Source organism: Paramisgurnus dabryanus, chromosome 5 (assembly GCF_030506205.2).
Source record: "Paramisgurnus dabryanus chromosome 5, PD_genome_1.1, whole genome shotgun sequence".
In the NCBI taxonomy this organism is placed as follows: Eukaryota; Metazoa; Chordata; class Actinopteri; order Cypriniformes; family Cobitidae; genus Paramisgurnus; species Paramisgurnus dabryanus.
The window spans coordinates 31,268,069-31,286,907 of NC_133341.1; the positions used below are offsets into that span (position 1 = coordinate 31,268,069).

The following is an 18,839-nucleotide window of genomic DNA, read 5'->3' on the forward strand; positions in this document are numbered from 1 at the left end:
CTAACTGAACAGGAGAAGACCCTATTGAGTTCAAAATAAAACAACATGTATTGAATAAAAAACTAAACTTGATCTAACTCCCCCATGTTAATCATTTTTAAGCTCAAACTGCGCTACCTCGTTGCCTGCGCTGCCTCGTTGCCTCAGCTACTGCGCATGCGCAAGGCACTTCCGTCTCTAGCGCATAGTGATAGCAATGCGGCGACTTGTTTATATGCAAGTCTTTGGCCTCACGCTTTTTCAATCCTGATGGCATACACATCGCTTATGTTTGTGTTTCCTGTCTGACTTCCGGAGATTTGTTGGCTTTTGTGTGTTGTGTTTTCTGTCTGGAAGGGCGTGCGTTCATGCACGAGTTCTGCAAACCGCACGCACCGTTACGGAAAAAGGGAGTGTCGGTGCATAAAGCGGGACCAGACACCAGTAAAGGTATAAACAGCGCGTGTACACACGTCTATATTCTCTTTGTTTTGTGTTGTTAGGTAAATTAGGGACTGTTTATAGTTCAAGGCCTGTTGTTTGCTTTCACACGGCGATAGTGTCAGTTTTGTTAGTGTCATGCTTTACTAACTTTATGAATCTTTAGTTAATGCAGGTAGGCATTAAACCAAATAACGTCTTGCATGCAATACATTGCAAGTTGTAAAGTGTGCAAACATGGCATGGGTGTTTAGTATGCAGTATGTTTTGACTATTATGTACTGCGACGAATACTATAAACTATAATTTTCAAGTACATAGCAATACAAAAAGGCTGGATTTGAATTGAGAAAGACTGTGTATCATTTGTCATTTAATAACCGCACAGCGTTATAATCTGTATTTTTTGTACCCGTAATAAGGATTTGTTTTACCTCCGATTTAACAAACGATTAGCCACGCCCCAAACGCACATTATTGGTGAAGGTTGCAAAGGCCCTCCTTTATGTGTTATGATTTGGCTTGTTCGACTTTACGTGGCTCTGCAAGAAACGGCAGGCTGATTTCATCACAGTATCGCGAGAGCGATTCGACCGCAGACACCTTCGTATGTTTTGTTTAATCGCTCTCGCGGTATTTCCGCCTGTCGGTTCTCTCGGCGCCACATGAAGTCGAACAAGCCTATTGGCTCTGATTTATGAGCGCTACTTGTGGTTCCACATTGACACTATGGTTTGGTTTCAGCAGGTTTTGGGGAAGTAACTCCTTTATTTTATTTGTTTAGGTTCCTATGTGGATTTTTCATTAAAGTGTACTCTGGGTGTCCCTGAATTGCTATCGTGTTCAAGACCGTTCCAAAATGAGTTGCACGGATGAAGGTGATGCGAAGAAGTTTCTTCGTAGTTTTTCGGAGGAGTTTCCGAACCCGCTAGGCACAGAAGACCCCCTTCCGGCCAGTCCACTCAGCCGCAAAGTGACTTTGCAGGAGGTGAAAGGAGAGAGTTTGGATTTTGGTCTGCGACTCCTCTCAGCCAGGTATGTTACTTTCTGTCTTTACCTGTGCTTGTCTCAGAAAGTTATGAATAAGGGTTTATACATGTCTTGAATTAACTTCTCACTTACTTCTACATTTAAAACTCAAGCATGTTTTTATATGATAACAAGTGTGTTTGAAATGTTGCGACACACCTGTTCTTTTAAACCAGAGGAGGAGCGTTCAGACATTCCTGTCATTCTTGCCACTTTACCTCACTTTGTGTGGTAAAAACATCTCAATAATTAACTCACTCGCATGTTACCCAAGATGTTGATGCTTTTCTTTGTTGAGTCGAGAAAAAACTAAAAAAAAAGGTTTTAGAGGAAAACATTCCAGGATTTTTCTCCATATAGTGGACTTTAGTGGACCTCAACAGTTTACTGTTTCAGTGCACTTTAAAATTGCAGTTTCAGTGCAGCTTCCAAGGACTTTAATGCCGCTTTTCCATTGCCAGTCATTTTCCAGTACCCCACGGTTTGTTTGGGTCAGGCCAATTTACTTTTGGGGACTTTTCCACCGGGTGCAGTACGTAGTACCCAATACTTATTTAGTACCTCCTCGGCTGGAGTTGATACCAAAACATGACGCGAAAACAATGTAGATCACTGAGAGAATCGTCACTACCAGCGTCCTCTCTATAATGTAAAAGATTAGCTTTACCTTCATGCTAGCTTGCGCTGGCTTGAGTAAACCTATTGTCATCTGTGCTTTGCTGTAAGTTCCCAAACTGCCTTTAAGCGAAAAAAAAAACATCCACAGGTTGTGAATCAGGAACACCATAACAGTTTTTTTCAGACTTGCAGTTTGTGCCGGCACATTGGCGACGCGCACGTCAGCCTATATGCTTAAATGCAACTTTAAGCTGGCAGATTGTTTTGCTAGAATAGACCTTTATGCCTCGATTGGGATCGTTTAGAGCCCTTTGAACCTGCATTGAAACTGTAAAGTGTAAAAGTCCACTATATGGAGAAAAATCCTGGAGTGTTTTCCTCAAAAAACTTAATTTCTTCTCGACTTTACAAAAAAAGACATAAACATCTTTGATGACATGGGGTAAGCAAATTATCAGATTTTTTTATGAAAGTGGAATATTCCTTTAACAATGGTAGATGGGGGATAGTTCAGGAAATCAGTTTGAAAACATAATTTTTAGTTTAGTTTTCAGGGTTCCCACGGGTCCTTGAAATCCTTGAAAGTTTGTGAATCTGGGCGAAAAAATTCAGGCCCTGGGAAGTTTTTGAAAATATACATGCATAGATACAGGTCATTGAAAGTGCTTGAATCTATTTTATACAAGAAGTTTTCTGGAAAAAAAATCCATATTATTCCCTGTGTAGTGTAGGATAATATCATAAAAATTCTAGACTTTTTAAGCACATGTGCTAAACTGTTCGCTTTAAATGCTTATATCTTCTGTATGCAAATGTTGATTCATATCAAAATGCTTTTTTGCATAGTTGTGTTTGACACATGAAAACGTCTCGGGTTACGTATGTAACGCTGCGTCTCCCTTGACATACTTCCTACGTCCCTGTAACGCCGTCTTTGGCAATATTTCAGATAGCGATATACTTCCTGGCTCCCGCGTCACCCTGTTTTTTCGTTAAGTAGGGATGTGACCGAAGCCGAATACGTTTTTGGAAGGGCACGGATAATGGCTTCAAAACGAATAACAAATTCATCCAAATAACAGAAAAAATATTCGGCCAGACACAATTATGTTTTCCTGGAACAGCCCTTATTTATAAACCCCTTAAAGCACGAATAATATGTGTGTGAAGTGAATGAGTGCAATCTGTGAAATGACATGAATGAGATTTCTCTTATTTAGAAATCTGAGCTTTTTGGAAATAATTTAAAAATCTTAAAAACGCTGCTAACATCAAACTTCTGATAAAATGCTGCCCTCTGATAACAAAATATTCGTTAATAATTACAGACTCCGGTAATAGATGTGTCCCTACATTTAGTCCTTGAATTTGAGGGTATTGGACATAGAAAGTCCTTGAAAGGTGCTTGAATTTGAAGTTAACTAAGGCGTGGGAACCCTGAGTTTTGTGGTTCTAGTGACACTTTACTGTTATTTAAAAGCACCAAAGTTTTATAGTTTAAATGAATAATTAGTTTTTCTCATTGTCTCCCCTCTTCGTCTCTGGGCAGATTTCCGCTCTGTGGAATCACTATTGTTATACCCACTTCCTGACATTTAGAGTCATTTCCTCTTTGCTGGAAGTTGAGCTGGATTCACTGCAGATTTGTCACGTTTAACCCTTGTTAGTCCTAGAAATTGGTCAGATGCACTAACATCATTCAAGTGGGACAAAAGGAGGTTTCTTGGCCAACATCTTGCTGTTATGTCATAAGATTGAAATCTATTGCCTGTCAGTTTTTATTGAGAAACGCTGCAAATGCTTGCCCGCAAGCGTTTAAAAAACAAGTTGCCAGTCAGCACCAGCATTTTTTAACAAAAGTTTTAATGGATTCCAAAAAATTTTTTTCTTTTAATGGTAGTTAACCCAAAAATGAAAACTCTCTCATCATTTACTCACTCTCATGTTGTTACAAACCTATATAAATATCTTTGTTCTGATGAACACGAAGAAAAATATTTTGAGCAACCAAACCATTTATGAGCCCTATTCACTTCCATGGTATTCTTTTTTTTCCTAATATGGAAGTGAATGGGACTAATGATCAGTTTCAGTTTGCATTTGGTCACGTTATGCATTTTTACTTTTAAAAAACTGCATATTTTGCAGTATGCATATAGCACAGAAATGGTGGAAATAATTTGTTTTGTTTTGTTTTACACAGACACATTTGTGTATGCTTACGTTTTCAGTATCGTGTTGTTGTGTCTCCATTCCCTCTACATCATAGTAAATTAAAGTATGTTACATTTATATTATTGTTATTTGTGACTTACATTATTTCTATCTATGTTTAAGGAACGCCCCCTCCTGGCTAAGTGCAGCGATGTGTAAAGAAGCTGTCAATGAATTGCTTAAAGATGACCTTTCACCTCACTACTGCTGCCCAGATCCTGAACAGACAGAGGAAGATGAACGGCAAGAACAAGAAGTTTGTAAGCATTACTACTTCATTACATATTTGAGACATTAGATTTACATTTAGGCATTTAGCTGACGCTTTTATCCAAAGCGACTTACAAAGATAATTTGTTACAAAGTGCTTTTGTCATACCTAATATTGCCTATTTTTTAACAGAAGTCTGTTACGGGTTAAAAAACATGTCTTGGTTGATAAGTAAATGTAAGCAATTTAAAATGTATAATTGAATGCTTTGAATAAAACCACAGAAAGAAGAAAAGGTGAATCAACATGCATTTATTTATAAAACCGAGGAGATTCTTTTGATAATGTTATGACAATCTAAACATATGATGTTCTTATTATAATCTAAATAATTTCTAAAAACAACAGCGTAAACGAAACTGTAGCCATATCTTACATTAGGGCCGGGCAAAAAAAAGATTTTTCGATTAATCTGTTTTTTTTCTGTGGTTGATTCGAAATTGATTCTCACAGGCCACGAATCGATTTTATTTCTGCAAACATTGAACGTAAGATTACCATTAATCTAATTACTAGTTTTCTACATGTCACCCTTTTTTTGCCTTGCGCGACGTTACCAAGGAGCGAGAGGCGAGCCTGTCATTCATTCATTCATTCATTCAGTCTATATTATAATATATTATAATATAATATTCTATATAATCTATATTCATTGAGTCAAATCGAGAATTGAGTATAAAAATCGAGTCGTTAATCGGATCGAGAATCGAATCGATTTGATAGCTTGTGAATCGAAATGGAATCGATTTGGAACATCTGAATCTATACCCAGCCCTATCTTACATGTCATTGTGTTTTTGCCTTTCTTCAGTGTTACAGTCTGAGCCATTGCAGCGCATTTTTTTAAATAAATTGAGAGAGGTGGGTGTGGCCTGGCAAAAACAGATGCCCAATCCCGGGGCTCCATCTTCAAAGAGCCACAGCTGTTCCGTACACGCCATTCGAAACACCCGCAGGAAGATGGAGGACCGTCATGTGATCCTGAAAGAGTTTAACCAGCTTCTAGGGCTGCAGGTGAGAACCCAAACATAGACTTATAATACAATATACAAGAGTATGGTCTGCACACAGCATTGTGGGGCAGTCACGATTATGAAATTTGGCTGACGGTTAATTGCCTAATAAATTGTGATGGTAAAGACGAATAATTGCCTGTTTTATTGCTTTGACATTTAATTCTCATACATTTTTTTTTTAGTTTGTTCATGAAATTATTTTATTGTTGTAATTATTTAAATTAAATACTTTGCAAGGTTTACCTGCAGTAAATATTAATACTTTAAAAGTATTTATTTAATGACTATAACTTTCAAAAGATAGTTATTTTCTAAAAAATTGTTCATACGAAATAAACAATAAATTTAAAAAATAACTAGCCAAAATAGTAGCCAATCATACTAAGGTTATATTAGTACTGGACCACATGTCTGTAGTGCCTGCAAAAAAAATTATTCCTTACAGATCCTTAAGAATACCATCCTTAACTTCCCAAAATTTGGAATTTAAAGAAATGTGCAATCATTGCGATTAGGTCAAACAATAGCAATGAGACGATTGTTTAACTTGTGACAGTCCTAGATGGGAGTTTGTGAATGCATTTAATTGTATTTAAGAAAAAATCTAACCCTATGCATTAAATATTAGCTCAGTTTTGTTATCTTAAATTAGTTACCGGTTTCAAGGTATACCGATGGTTTCAAAACCATGTATTTTTCCAATGCATGAGCTGTGTTTACACAAAATTAAATAAAACATTAAGTCATGTAATTGATTTGATGTTTAAATGTAATATTTTAATGTAAAGGCTTTATTTTTACCTTGCATACATGGTGTATGTTGTTTAAAAAATAAAATTGATTGTGTCCAGTTAAAAAAGTTGTTGTTTGGATTAGGGATACTAAACAATTAATCGCGATTAATCGTTAGCAGAATAAAAGTTTTTGTTTACATCACATGTGTATGTAAACTGTGTATAATAAATATGTATATATATAAATATGAACACATTCATGTATAATTTTATGAAAATGTTTTATATATTAAGTATTTATATTTATATATATAATATAAATTATACATAAATATACAAATGTATATACACATGTAAACATTTCTAAAACATATACATGCATGTGTGTTCCTTTATTTATACAAAGTTATTATACACAGTTCACACACATTTATGATGTAAACAAAAACTTTTATTCTGCTAACGATTAATCGCGATTAATTGTTTAGCATCCCTAGTTTGGATACACGTTTTAGTTAGGGCTGGGTAAAAATATCGATTCATCAATGCATTGCAATTATTTGTTCCTCAATTCAATATCGATTCATCAAATCCTATGAATCGATTCAGCATACCGGCCAGTGGCGGCGCTGTGGGTGGGCAACACTCTAGCGCCCGCTCCCCGAGGTAATTTGATCCGGCCCTTTATGTAGTCTGTGAAAAAGACATCTCTAGAATAAATAAATGTAGAATTAAAATAAATGTAGTTGGACAACGGGCCCTACAGTTACGAGTTGATGAGCATGCATCTGTTACGGCATGAGATGCAGAGCGCGCGTCACGTGACTGGCGCGAGCAGCTGTGTCACGTGTTTATATTCGCACTTTGGTCTACCGCGAGCCGCTCGCGCCCGCATATCAAGACGCGACAGTGGTGAGACCACGGACTCTATGGCTGTTTTAACTCCTTGTATTTCCATATACATTGATATGTCGGCTCAATGATGACTTGCTTATCCACAATGACATTAGATGTCTTAATAAAGGAAACGCATTGAAACGGTTAGTAACAGTTAATCACCCATCGCGCCCAACACCTGCACCACTGAACGCATATCTACTGACAAACATACACGTGATTTTACTGCTCTAGCGAAATCTAAAAGTATAATTTCTCTTATTAGAAGCTAGACTAATGTTTGCCAATTATTAATGGCTATTGTAGTTTAAATAGAGGTAGTGAAATAATTAGCTTTGACAAAAACAGCATAAAACAATGTTATGTTACATATTGTAAACTTTTTTGTTATGTGTACTAAAGTGAGTAAATAAGTTAAATTCTCAATGAGTGTGATATGGCTCTTATTTACCCCTTTAAATGTAAATTAAAGCATCTTACAGTGCACTTATTTTGTTATGCAGTTTTAAAATACAACATATGAACATGTCTGGATGTAGAAAAAGCCTACTTTGACATCTTACAATGCACTAATTTTGTTGTATGCAGTTTGAAAATACATGTTTGTAGAAAAAGCCTATTGTACAATGCACTGATTTTGTTGTTATGCAGTTTAAATATAAATGTAGTCATAATCACTGATATATCTTCGGCCCCTTATTTGAGATGCTTTTCATGAACTGGCCCCCATGACAAACTTACTGAATAGCCTGCTCTAGTGAGAGCGTTCAGCGTTGTACAAGACACGCTTTACCAAAACACGCTTTACCAAAACAGCAAGATGGCAAACAGCAGCTGCACTCCGTTCAAGTCTGCACTAAAAGCTAAAATTAAAATATAGGCTACTCAGGTACTTAATTACTTGTGTATCTACTTATTATTGAATCGATATTGAAGCAAACAAATCAATATCGAATTGAATCGAATCGAATTGAATCGAAGCCTCAAGAATCGGAATCGAATCGAATTGTGAAATTCCTAACAATACCCAGCCCTAGTTTTAGTGTTGCAATGGCAACACAGTAAAACCTTGGTATTTTTCCTTAAGGTTATCATACTGCCAAAATCTCATACCGGCCCATGCCTCTTAAGGAATCTGGGTTTTATTATATACAAAAAAACTTAAAGCTCACAAGTAAAGGGCATACATTGTCTACAATTTCATTTGTTATTAATGTTTCTTGGTCCTCTTTAGTTGTAATATTTTGTAGTCATTGTTCTGGGCTGTCTTGCAGTTGTTTTTTTGCCAAGCCTCCTTGAATTCTTCTCAAAACTGAGCTTCAGTTTATACTCCAAAATTATAATGCATCTTTCACAAAATGTTTGAATAAAAAGCGAATAAGCAATTATTTAAAGTTTGGATATCACTTTTGGCCACGACTGCGTTATCTAAGGAAAAAACTATAATATTATTAGAGAAATTAAATAATAGTGATACGATAAATTAATTTATATTAATATATAATTTTAAAGGCTGATTAAGGTTTTAATTTCATAAATATATTAAAATAAATGGTAACACTTTACAATATGGTTGTATTTGTTAACAATTCGTTAATGCATTCGCTTACATGAACTATCAATTAACAACACTTCTCCAGCCTTTATTAATCTTAGTTCATGTTAATTTTAGTTTTTAGTTTAAACTTTTAAACCCTTAACATGTATTAACTATCATGAAAAACTGCACTGACATTAACTAACATTAACAAGAATGAATAAATGCTGAAAAACTATTGTTCGTTGTTTGTTCATCTTGCAACCTTATGGTAAAGTGTTACCAGATATAATTGATTATGAAAACATAATTTTAAATTGTAATCATGAATCCTTATAATTTACACACATATAGGCAAAATTTGTGAGAAATTTAAGTGAGTTCAGTCAGTGCATTCACAGACAGTATATATTTTATCATTTTGTGTGTGCTCTAAAAAACTAACCCATGATCTTGTTGTTGTTTACCACTTTGGTCCGCCCACCGAGTGACAGAAAATTAAATGGGGTCAATTGTGTTTTCATGTCTTTTTTTTACTTCACTTTTGTCTTCTTCAGGATGGTGTTGAGCGAGAGTATTACGCTGTGTTTGATGGTCATGGAGGGATGGACGCGGCCACATATGCAGCCACTCACCTGCATGTTGTACTGAGCCAGCAGGAGGCGCTAAAAAGTGATGTTACCACTGCCTTCAAAAACACCTTTACACAAACAGATGACATGTTCAAGTTGAAAGCCAAGAGAGAGGTAAATAACATGAAAAATTATAAATAATATTATCAGTATAACAATTTGAGTGTTACGCTTCATATTAAAATGAATATGAAACTTTTTAGCTTCTTATACAGTATGTTTAAATGACTGCATGCATTCATGCTGGCATGGATAAAGGTTTATGATAAACCTGGTCATTGTCCAAATGTGCAAATTTGCTTACATTTACATTTACGCACTTGCCAGACGCCTTTATTCAAAGCGATTTACATATTTCTTAATTTTCCATCAAACAATTTGTGTTTGTTTAAATGTTACATTTCCATACTTCCAGTAAAGGCTTACTGCATTGATTTTACTTTATCAACACATCTAGTTTTGAAAACACTGCGCACAGTTAGGTTATCTTTGAGCATATTTATCAAGACGCTGCATGTGGAAATTCACAGTGGAAAGAAATATTTTCATATATGTGTCTAATCTTCCTACGCTACAACAAACACTGACAAAAAAATGTCCGCGTTGACCTTGTGGTTAAATTCATGATATGCAAACAGTGCAGTGTTGTTGCATGGCTCTGTCTGCCTCCACAGGTACAGATATGAGTAAGCACTTTCTGTTTCTCTTATATCACAAGCAATATACAAGAATTCAGTTAACTTTCTGTAATTGAAACTAACTATTTGTTTTTTGTCATCTGCAGCGTTTGCGCAGCGGCAGCACTGGCGTTGCACTTTTGCTGACTTCTGATTGGCTCACCGTTGCCTGGCTGGGTGACTCTCAAGCTATGTTGGTCAGACAGGGAGAACCGGTGACCCTAATGGACCCACACAAACCTGAGAGAGAGGTAAGACAGACGGCCCGACCGTTAGAGACTGCGGTATCAGATTCTCATCTGTTCTCTGTAAGCAGCTGAAATGCGAGACAGAGGAACCCACTGCTGACCACAGGCCCAATCAATATTAGCGATGTATAATGCATAGTTATTACAGAAACCAAATACCAACACCATCAGAAGAGTTGTTAGAGAGGCACAGTTCACATCAGCATTCCTGACGGGACAAATTATGTTACACTATATGCAAAACAAATTAATCTAGTGAAACAACATAGCAAGTTTGAATGTGTACAGGAAAAGTAATTCAATGCAATAAATTTTACTCTGCGTTTATAGGTGTTAAAGAGACACTCCACTTTTTTTTTGAAAATAGGCTCATTTTCCAGCTCCCCTAGAGTTAAACATTTGATTTTTACCGTTTTGGAATCCATTCAGCTGATCTCCGGGTTTGGCAGTACCACTTTTAGCATAGCTTAGCACAATCCATTGAATCTGATTAGACCATTAGCATCGTGCTAAAAAAATATCCAAAGAGTTTCGATATTTTTCATATTTAAAACTTGACTCTTGTAGTTACATCGTGTACTAAGACCGATGGAAAATTAAAAGTTGCGATTTTCTAGACAGATATGTCTAGGAACTATACTCTCATTCTGGTGTAATCATCAAGGACTTTGCTGTTGTAACATGGCTGCAGCAGGCGTAGTGATATTACGCGGTGCCTGAAAATAGTCCCCACTGTTACTTTGAATAGCAGGGGACTATTTTCAGGCACTGCGTAATATCATTATGCTAATGAGCTAATCAGATTCAATGGATTATGCTAGGCTATGCTAAAAGTGGTACCGCCAGACCCGGAGATCAGCTGAATGGATTCCAAAACGGTAAAAATCAATTGTTTTACTCTAGGGGAGCTGGAAAATTGGAATATTTTCAAAAAAACATTAAGTGTCCCTTAAAAAGGTTGTGCCAAAAGGTGAAAATTTTCCTCTGTGGCTGTGCAGGATGAGAAGAAAAGGATTGAGGATCTGGGTGGATGCATTGCTTTCATGGGATGCTGGCGCGTGAATGGCACATACGCAGTTTCCCGAGCAATAGGTGAATATATTGCATCATTGTAAAAAATATGACCAGACATAGTAAGTTTGATTTTTTTCTGTCAGTCAGTCCACACCGTCCATTTTTTATGTGTTTGCATCATCACTCAGTTTTCACTCATTAACCTATTTTCCTCCGGGGCTGGCACCAGAGTTTAAACCGGTAATCTGGAACAAAAACATGGGTCCATGCCCTGATCCTGGTTCAGCCCTAAAATCTTGCTGATTTCAAACCAGAAAACCTGTGACATCAATAGGAGGAGTTTCCACTTCAGACCACAGTTTGAAAGACATGTGACAAGTTTGGTTCCATTCCAAAACGCAATAAATCCATTCTGACTAATTTGGGTAAAAAAATTCTATACCAAGAAAGTGATCAGATGAAAACCACTATTTTCTGTTACAAACTTTCACATAGCATCTTTAGGTTATAATAACATAAAAAGTTCAAATCCATAATGCTATAAATCTATTGAATCAATATATATGTGTGCATTCATCTTTGCCATGTTATATTCATTTAGTTGACTTGTTGTATACACTTACTTTGTCATATTAAGAACACTGTCATTGCTGCGGTTAAACTTGGGACATCGTCGCTGAACTTTTTTGACAGCGATCAGCTGTTAAATGTTTGGTCCTGCTCGACTTTACGTAAAATAATGGAAAGTTTTTCATAAGATCCGCTGGGGTCAATGTGTTAGCATGACAGAAGCTTGATGCTGTCGGGAGAACAACCAACAGCCGGCATTTTTCCTTCACCTGAGTGCCTCTCACGTAAATTATTTGATTTTAAGGGCTTACGTTTCTTCTCCGCCACAGAAAACCACCACAGGTTTATCAATGCCATCAAAAGTATTATCTTGTTTTTGTTTGTTTGTAAATCACGAAGTACAAAGTAGATGAGGAAAACTAGGATTCCCTGTGTAATCAACACACCGCCATTGTTTTTTACAATGCATGGAATGGTGCGCTGTGATTGGTTGAGTGGATTTATTGCATTCTGCAGAAAAGGAGGAATGCCGTTTATTGCGTTTTGGGAAAAAATTGAGAAAAAATGACAGAATAACACGGCGGATATCGGATTTTGTGTACTGAACCGAACAAATAGCAGGTCTGGCCAAGCATTCGCTTCAGTTTTGGTGGAAAAAGGGTTATTTGATGTCCCTATGCTCTGTGCATTTCAATAGTAAGTTTTTTTTTTTTGTCCCTCAACAGGTGACTTTGATCAGAAGCCATACGTCTCTAATGACGCTGATTGCTCCTCAGTAAAGCTGAACGGCAATGAAGACTACATCCTTTTGGCTTGTGATGGTTTCTTCGACGTGATTCAGCCCGTAGACGTCCCGGGATTGGTCCTGGAGGCTCTGAGCTCCGGTGAGGATGTAGCTCAAAGTCTGGTGGCCCAAGCCAAAGCAGCCGGTTCTAGTGATAACATTACAGTTCTAGTGGTGTTTCTTAAAGAACCGGAGAAAATTTTGACCCACAATACGAGTTCTGGATCTGCCGAGGTTTTGCAAAGTTTTAAGTGTTAACTTGCCTTCATTCACCAAGACAAGTCCGTCTTTAAAAAAGTTGCCTGGTAACAGCTTATCTCATTTACTGGTGCTTAAATTATCTGACAGAATGTAATACCTTTCAAACATGTGCAAAAGAAAGGTGACCAATGCCTGTTACAGGGAAGATAATACAGGTCTCACAGATGTGGCATCGCATTTCGGACCACACTGGCATCTTTCTGATCTCTTTCAGCATTTGTGCTAACCCAGTGTTGTAGGTTTAAGACTGTTATTTATTTCATAAAAGTATTTATAGCTTAACTCTACTGTGTAAACAAGTTCCTTTACGTGCCAAAACTGTATGTCGGTGTCTAACTTTGCCAAAACCACTTCTCTTTAGCTACTGCAAATTTTGAAAAGCAGTTTTTGAAAAGTGCTCCCATTCGGTAAACCTCGACCGACTTTTTTTTATTTATAAACGTGCTTTAGTTTTTACCACAGTGCCTTTTTGTTATCAGTGTTAATACTGGCTTGTGCGTAGTGGGGTGTTATATTATCTTGGTTAGATATTTTGCCCAGCGAACCGCACGTCCTGCATGCCGCAAGACTTCTCGTGTTACGGCCGATTAATATTTTGAAAGCCTTGTGACAAGTAGCTGATATAGTTGCCAGGGCCCAGAATAGAGCTAACCTACTGGATACTGCATGAGGACGGTGAAGACAGGACCATGATATGTCGATTTGGTTAATAAATGGATTGTCGGCTTAGTTTGTGCATTCTGAGTAAATGCTTCAACCCTGGCCTGTGCCTATTTAAACTTTTTCATATTGTATAGTAGAGAAAGTCTGAGATCACATTGAAAATCTGAGCGTAAAAGAGGATTGAGTCTTATTGAGCTGTTACACTGGAAAAAAAGTGTTGGGTTACTTTAAAGACCCCATGAAATCAAAACTGACTATTCTTATTTTTTATAAAATATTGCAGTGTTTATTATAAAAGTGTATCAGTGTAAGTCATTATTTTTTATTCGTGTGCAAACTTCAGTCAAAATCTAAAAAATGCACTTCCGCCTTGTGGTGATCATTCTCTCATGATGTCAGCTTGATGGCATGGGCGGGACTATTCAGTAACTCCGCCCCCTCCATCTGTCAGTCTGCTCCAAGTTCCATTTAATGCCTACTTTTCTATATCCAATCAAAGCACAGTGGGAAACACAAGCCACTCCCACTATTTTCCTCGTATATTCCATTTCACTTGGAAATGCGTCACAACACAGAACTGAAGTTGACTTCCGATTCAGGGGGCTTTAAACACAGCATTAGGGCAAAAGGGACGAACCCAACCCATTTGACCCATGTTGGGTTGTCTTAATCTATCGTTGGGTCAAATATAAACACTTTCTGTCTGGATTTGTCCCTTTTTAACCCAATGCTGGGTAAATATTGGACAGAACACATGCTGGGTTATAAATAAACCTATATTGGGATGTTGTCGACCCAACCATGAGTTGAAACAACCCAGCATAGGTTTACTGATTAACCCAATATGCGTTGGATAACCCCAGCATTGGGTTAAAAATAATCAAGATGGTAATGCTAATTATAAATGTTAAAAATGCAAAATATTATGTTTGCTCAGAAACTTTCACTCCAAAAAATATTGGGTTATTTATGACCCAGCGTTTGGGCCAAATAGGGACGAACCCAGCCATTGGGTTAACTTAAACCAAAAATTTTTATATTTTACCCAACAATGGGTTAAAACAACCAGCATTTTAGGTTAAATTACAACCCCACAGGAGGGCTTCGTTCATTTTTGACTCAATGCTGAGTTAAAAATAACCCAGCATTTTTGGGTGTAGCAATTGTGCCAAACCCAATTTAATATAGGATGAAAATGTACATTCTATACAATATAGTGTTGATTTTTCCTTCCCACGTGTTTTCATTTCTTAAATCTATGCATGCTATCGCATACGGTTCATTAGGAAATGTGACATGTTGACCTTTGTGACATCAGAAATAATCATCAATAATGTGCTAAATGCCTTACTTTAACTTATGTCCACTGTTGTGCCAAATATAACTTGGCACTTTTTTCAACATGTATGTGTCACTGTTGACTTAAATATTAAATGCATTTTTGTACTTCGTATTATAACATTTGAAAAGTGCAGCACTGAATTATGTGTTCGTAGGAGAAAGTAAAGACGATGAAGTCATTAGATTTTATGCTAGAGTAGTTTTTGTCTGCAGTATTTTCACAGGACATTTTGTAATTGTTGCTGTTTGTATTACTACTAAAGAGTGAACATAAATATCATGGGAACAGATGGTGGATGTGAAAGACACTCCCACAGTACATGATAAAGTGCCTTATCTTATTTTAATTATCTAATGTTGCATATCATTTACTGATGTTGTGTACAAGTAACATTTCGTAAAGTTTTCTACTGAATAAAATAATATAGATTTCACATTGAGTGTACTATGGTGAAACTTGTATCTTGACCAATGTTCTTGCATGTTGTGATGTCGATGTCAGCATCTTCAGTGTCTGTTAAAACATAATAGCTGTACTAGTATATTTTTCTGTGGGCTTTTTATGCAGTATTGAAAATCATTCTCGTGCCTCTTTTTCATGATTTAAAACAAACATTTGGCTATAATTAGACATAATGTGAATAAATTGTATTTCACTTCACGTTCTGTGTCTGATGTCTCATTTTCTTCTCTATATTAGTGATTGCCACAGATGAGCGTTTTGGTCTATTTGTCACTAAAACAAGAGCATGAGAATCACACATTTATGCGCTTTTGTTCACAAACTTTTATTTGATTTGTACTGTCCTACAAACACATTTATGGGACTCAAACGGAAAACCCTAATAAGTTGACTGAACTCAGCTGATTGAGTAAACTCTTTCTCTCAATTGAGTAATGGGTCTCCCCGTTAAGATCTATTAACTTTTTCAGGTGCAAGAGCTTCTGGGTATTCCTCACAGCTTTATTTAATTTCACCTGAATTTTTAAGTTTATGGATTATGCATTTAGTCATGATTACTTGACTGTTTAGGTACAAACAACATAGGGCTTATAGTGTTGCAAATTTTGAAGAACAAAAATAAACACACAAGAGGAACTGTATTTTTATATAATATATTTTATTACATCCAGTATTTTATTTCTTTAAGTGGGTGATGTATTTAAATCCATAGTCTATCACATTATATCAGCTAAATTTGACTTTAAAACAACCTTTATGTACCACAGTTTCCTAATTTCATTACATTTGGACCCCCCCTGTTTCAGGATGAATCAAAACTTTATCTAACAATTTCTAACTTTAGTGCACTTATCAAACTACTTTAATAGAGCTCATTAGATGAGTGATTTTAGTATGTTTAGTACATTTGTGTACATACAAAACGTCCTCATCTGTTTGGATGACCCACACTGCCAGTTCAAATGAATGCTAAGGTTTTTATTTACATCATTATACAAGCATCACTTTATAAACCTCGCATCACAAAAACTATTAGTAGGTTACTAATATTACAACATGTTAGAATAATAGGAGTGTCATGTAGTGACTAAAAAAACATATTTTTTAATAGCTTGGTCATTCTCTGGTCCAGCTTCATGTGCTTCACCGCCTGTCTTGCTTTTTCAACAATATCACAGATTTATACTGGACATTTGTTGGATGCTTTACCTACACTATCGGGTCTAGATCATCTAAATCATGTTTTGCACAATAATGCACACATTTATGCATCTTAATAAATGCATTTTTATTTGTCTAAAAAGCTTTTTTCAGTCATGCAAGGCCTTAAAATTCCAGGGATCTTAGAAAATCAAACGGTTTAGAAGACATTAAATATGAATTCAGTCAAATGCACCCAGACTTTGGATTGGTTGCATTATTGCATCTCACACACAATTTTACAGACAATAGTTTTTTTACATACACTGTAAAAAAATCCATAAAAAGGGTAAAATTCCGGCAGCTGGGGTGCCAGAAAAATACCATGAAATAACGGGCACAATAAATTACAGCAATTTGCCGTGGTACAAAAATAAAAAATCTGTAATTTTAGATTAACACTGTAAAACAATAGGTAAAAACAGTAAAATTACCGTAAAATAATGTGGTACAAAATAAACAAATTTTTTTCTGTAATTTTACATTAAGACTGTAAAAAAACGAAAAAAAAAACTATACAATTTTGGCAGCTGGGGTGCCGTAAAAACACTGTAAAATAACAGGCACAATAAATTCCAGAAATTTACAAAAATACAGTTTTTCTGTAATTTTACATTAACACTAAAAAAAAATCTGTAAAAAACAGTAAAATTCCAGCAGCTGGGGTACCGGTAAAATACTGTTAAATAACAGGCACAATACATTCCAGAAATTTTCTGTTATGTAAAAATACAGTTTTTTCTGTAATTTTACATTAACACTGTAAAAAAAGGAAAATCTCGGCAGCTGGGGTGCCGGAAAAATTGGTAAAATAACAGGCACAATATATTACAGAAATTTTCCGTGATATAAAAATAATTTTTTTCTGTAATTTTACATTAACACTAAAAAAATCTGTAAATAAAAAAACCTGTAAAATTCCAGCAGCTGGGGTGCTGATAAAATACTGTAAAATAACAGGCACAATAAATTACAGACATTTTTTGTGGTACAAAATAAACACATTTTTTCTGTAATTTTAAATTAAGACTGTAAAAAACCCGAAAAAACCCCAGTAAAATTTTGGCAGCTGGGGTGCCGGAAAAATAGCGTAATAACGGGCACAATAAATTACAGAAATTTTCCATGATACAAAAATACAGTTTTTTTCTGTAATTTTACATTAACACAAAAAAAATCTGTAAAAAACTGTAAAATTCCAGCATCTGGGGTGCCGATAAAATACCGTAAAATAATGGGCACATTAAATTACAGAAATTTTCCGTGGTACAAAATAAACAAATTTTTTCTGTAATTTTACATTAAGACAGTAAAAAATCGAGAAAAAACTGTAATATTTTGGCAGCTGGGGTGCCGGAAAAATACTGTATAATAATGGGCACATTAAATTACAGAAATTTTCTGTGATACAAAATACAGTTTTTTCTGTAATTTTAGATGAACATTGTAAAAAAGAGGAAAATTTTGGCAGCTGGGGTGCCGGAAAAATAACCAGCACAATAAATTACAGACATTTTTCGTGATACAAAAGATACATTTTTTTCTATAATTTTACATTAAGCTGTACCTTGTGAAATGTACATTCATAAATGTCCTGTTTTTAAGGATCCCCCATTTCTACTTTGTATTTAGTGTTGTTTTTCCTATGTATCTACTGTTTGTTATACAAACACAAAAAATTACCATAGTATGCTTTACTTTAGTATTCACTGTAGTAAACTAGTAAAATTCTTCCTGCTTCTATAGTGTTTATCAATTCACTATAGGGGTCTCCAACTTTTTTGTAAGCAAGTACTACCACAATGGATAAACCAATCTGGAGGGCTACTTTTTGGATATAATCTACTCTTTTTTTACTTGATTTTATTTTATTTTACTTGTTGATATGTTTTATCACTGTTTATTAAAAATTGAGGCTTTGGTGGGCAACTCACAAACTCTGTGCGGGCACCATATTTGAAGACCACTAAAGAATACTTCAGTTAACATTTACTTTAGTACTTTATACAAAAAGTATATAGCCTACTACAATTTACTAGTAGATACCGAAGTATTTTTTCATATATATTTTCTGTAAAGCTGCCTTGGAATATTGTAAAAAGTACAAACCAAAATTTGAATTGAATTAAACTCTAACTCAATCTCGGTTTTTCAACAGGTTAAAGTGAAGCATCTTAAACCTCTCGAGGCCTAACTTCAATCGCCATAGCAACCACTCTCCGCTCCCGGCCACGTGACCTCCTCCGTTAT

The 18,839-nt window shown here is 35.8% G+C and overlaps 1 protein-coding gene across 1 annotated transcript; it reads left to right on the forward strand.

Annotated features, from left to right (window-relative positions):
- The first annotated feature begins 279 nt into the window (after window positions 1-279).
- Window positions 280-15,587, forward strand: ppm1f (protein phosphatase, Mg2+/Mn2+ dependent, 1F). The gene is made up of 8 exons (XM_065250904.1): window positions 280-429; window positions 1,205-1,455; window positions 4,405-4,541; window positions 5,364-5,566; window positions 9,294-9,482; window positions 10,153-10,296; window positions 11,292-11,385; window positions 12,603-15,587. The coding sequence occupies exons 2-8, from the start codon at window positions 1,280-1,282 to the stop codon at window positions 12,917-12,919; spliced, it is 1,260 nt and encodes a 419-aa protein (XP_065106976.1). The 5' UTR covers window positions 280-429; window positions 1,205-1,279; the 3' UTR covers window positions 12,920-15,587.
- Window positions 15,588-18,839: the final 3,252 nt, after the last annotated feature.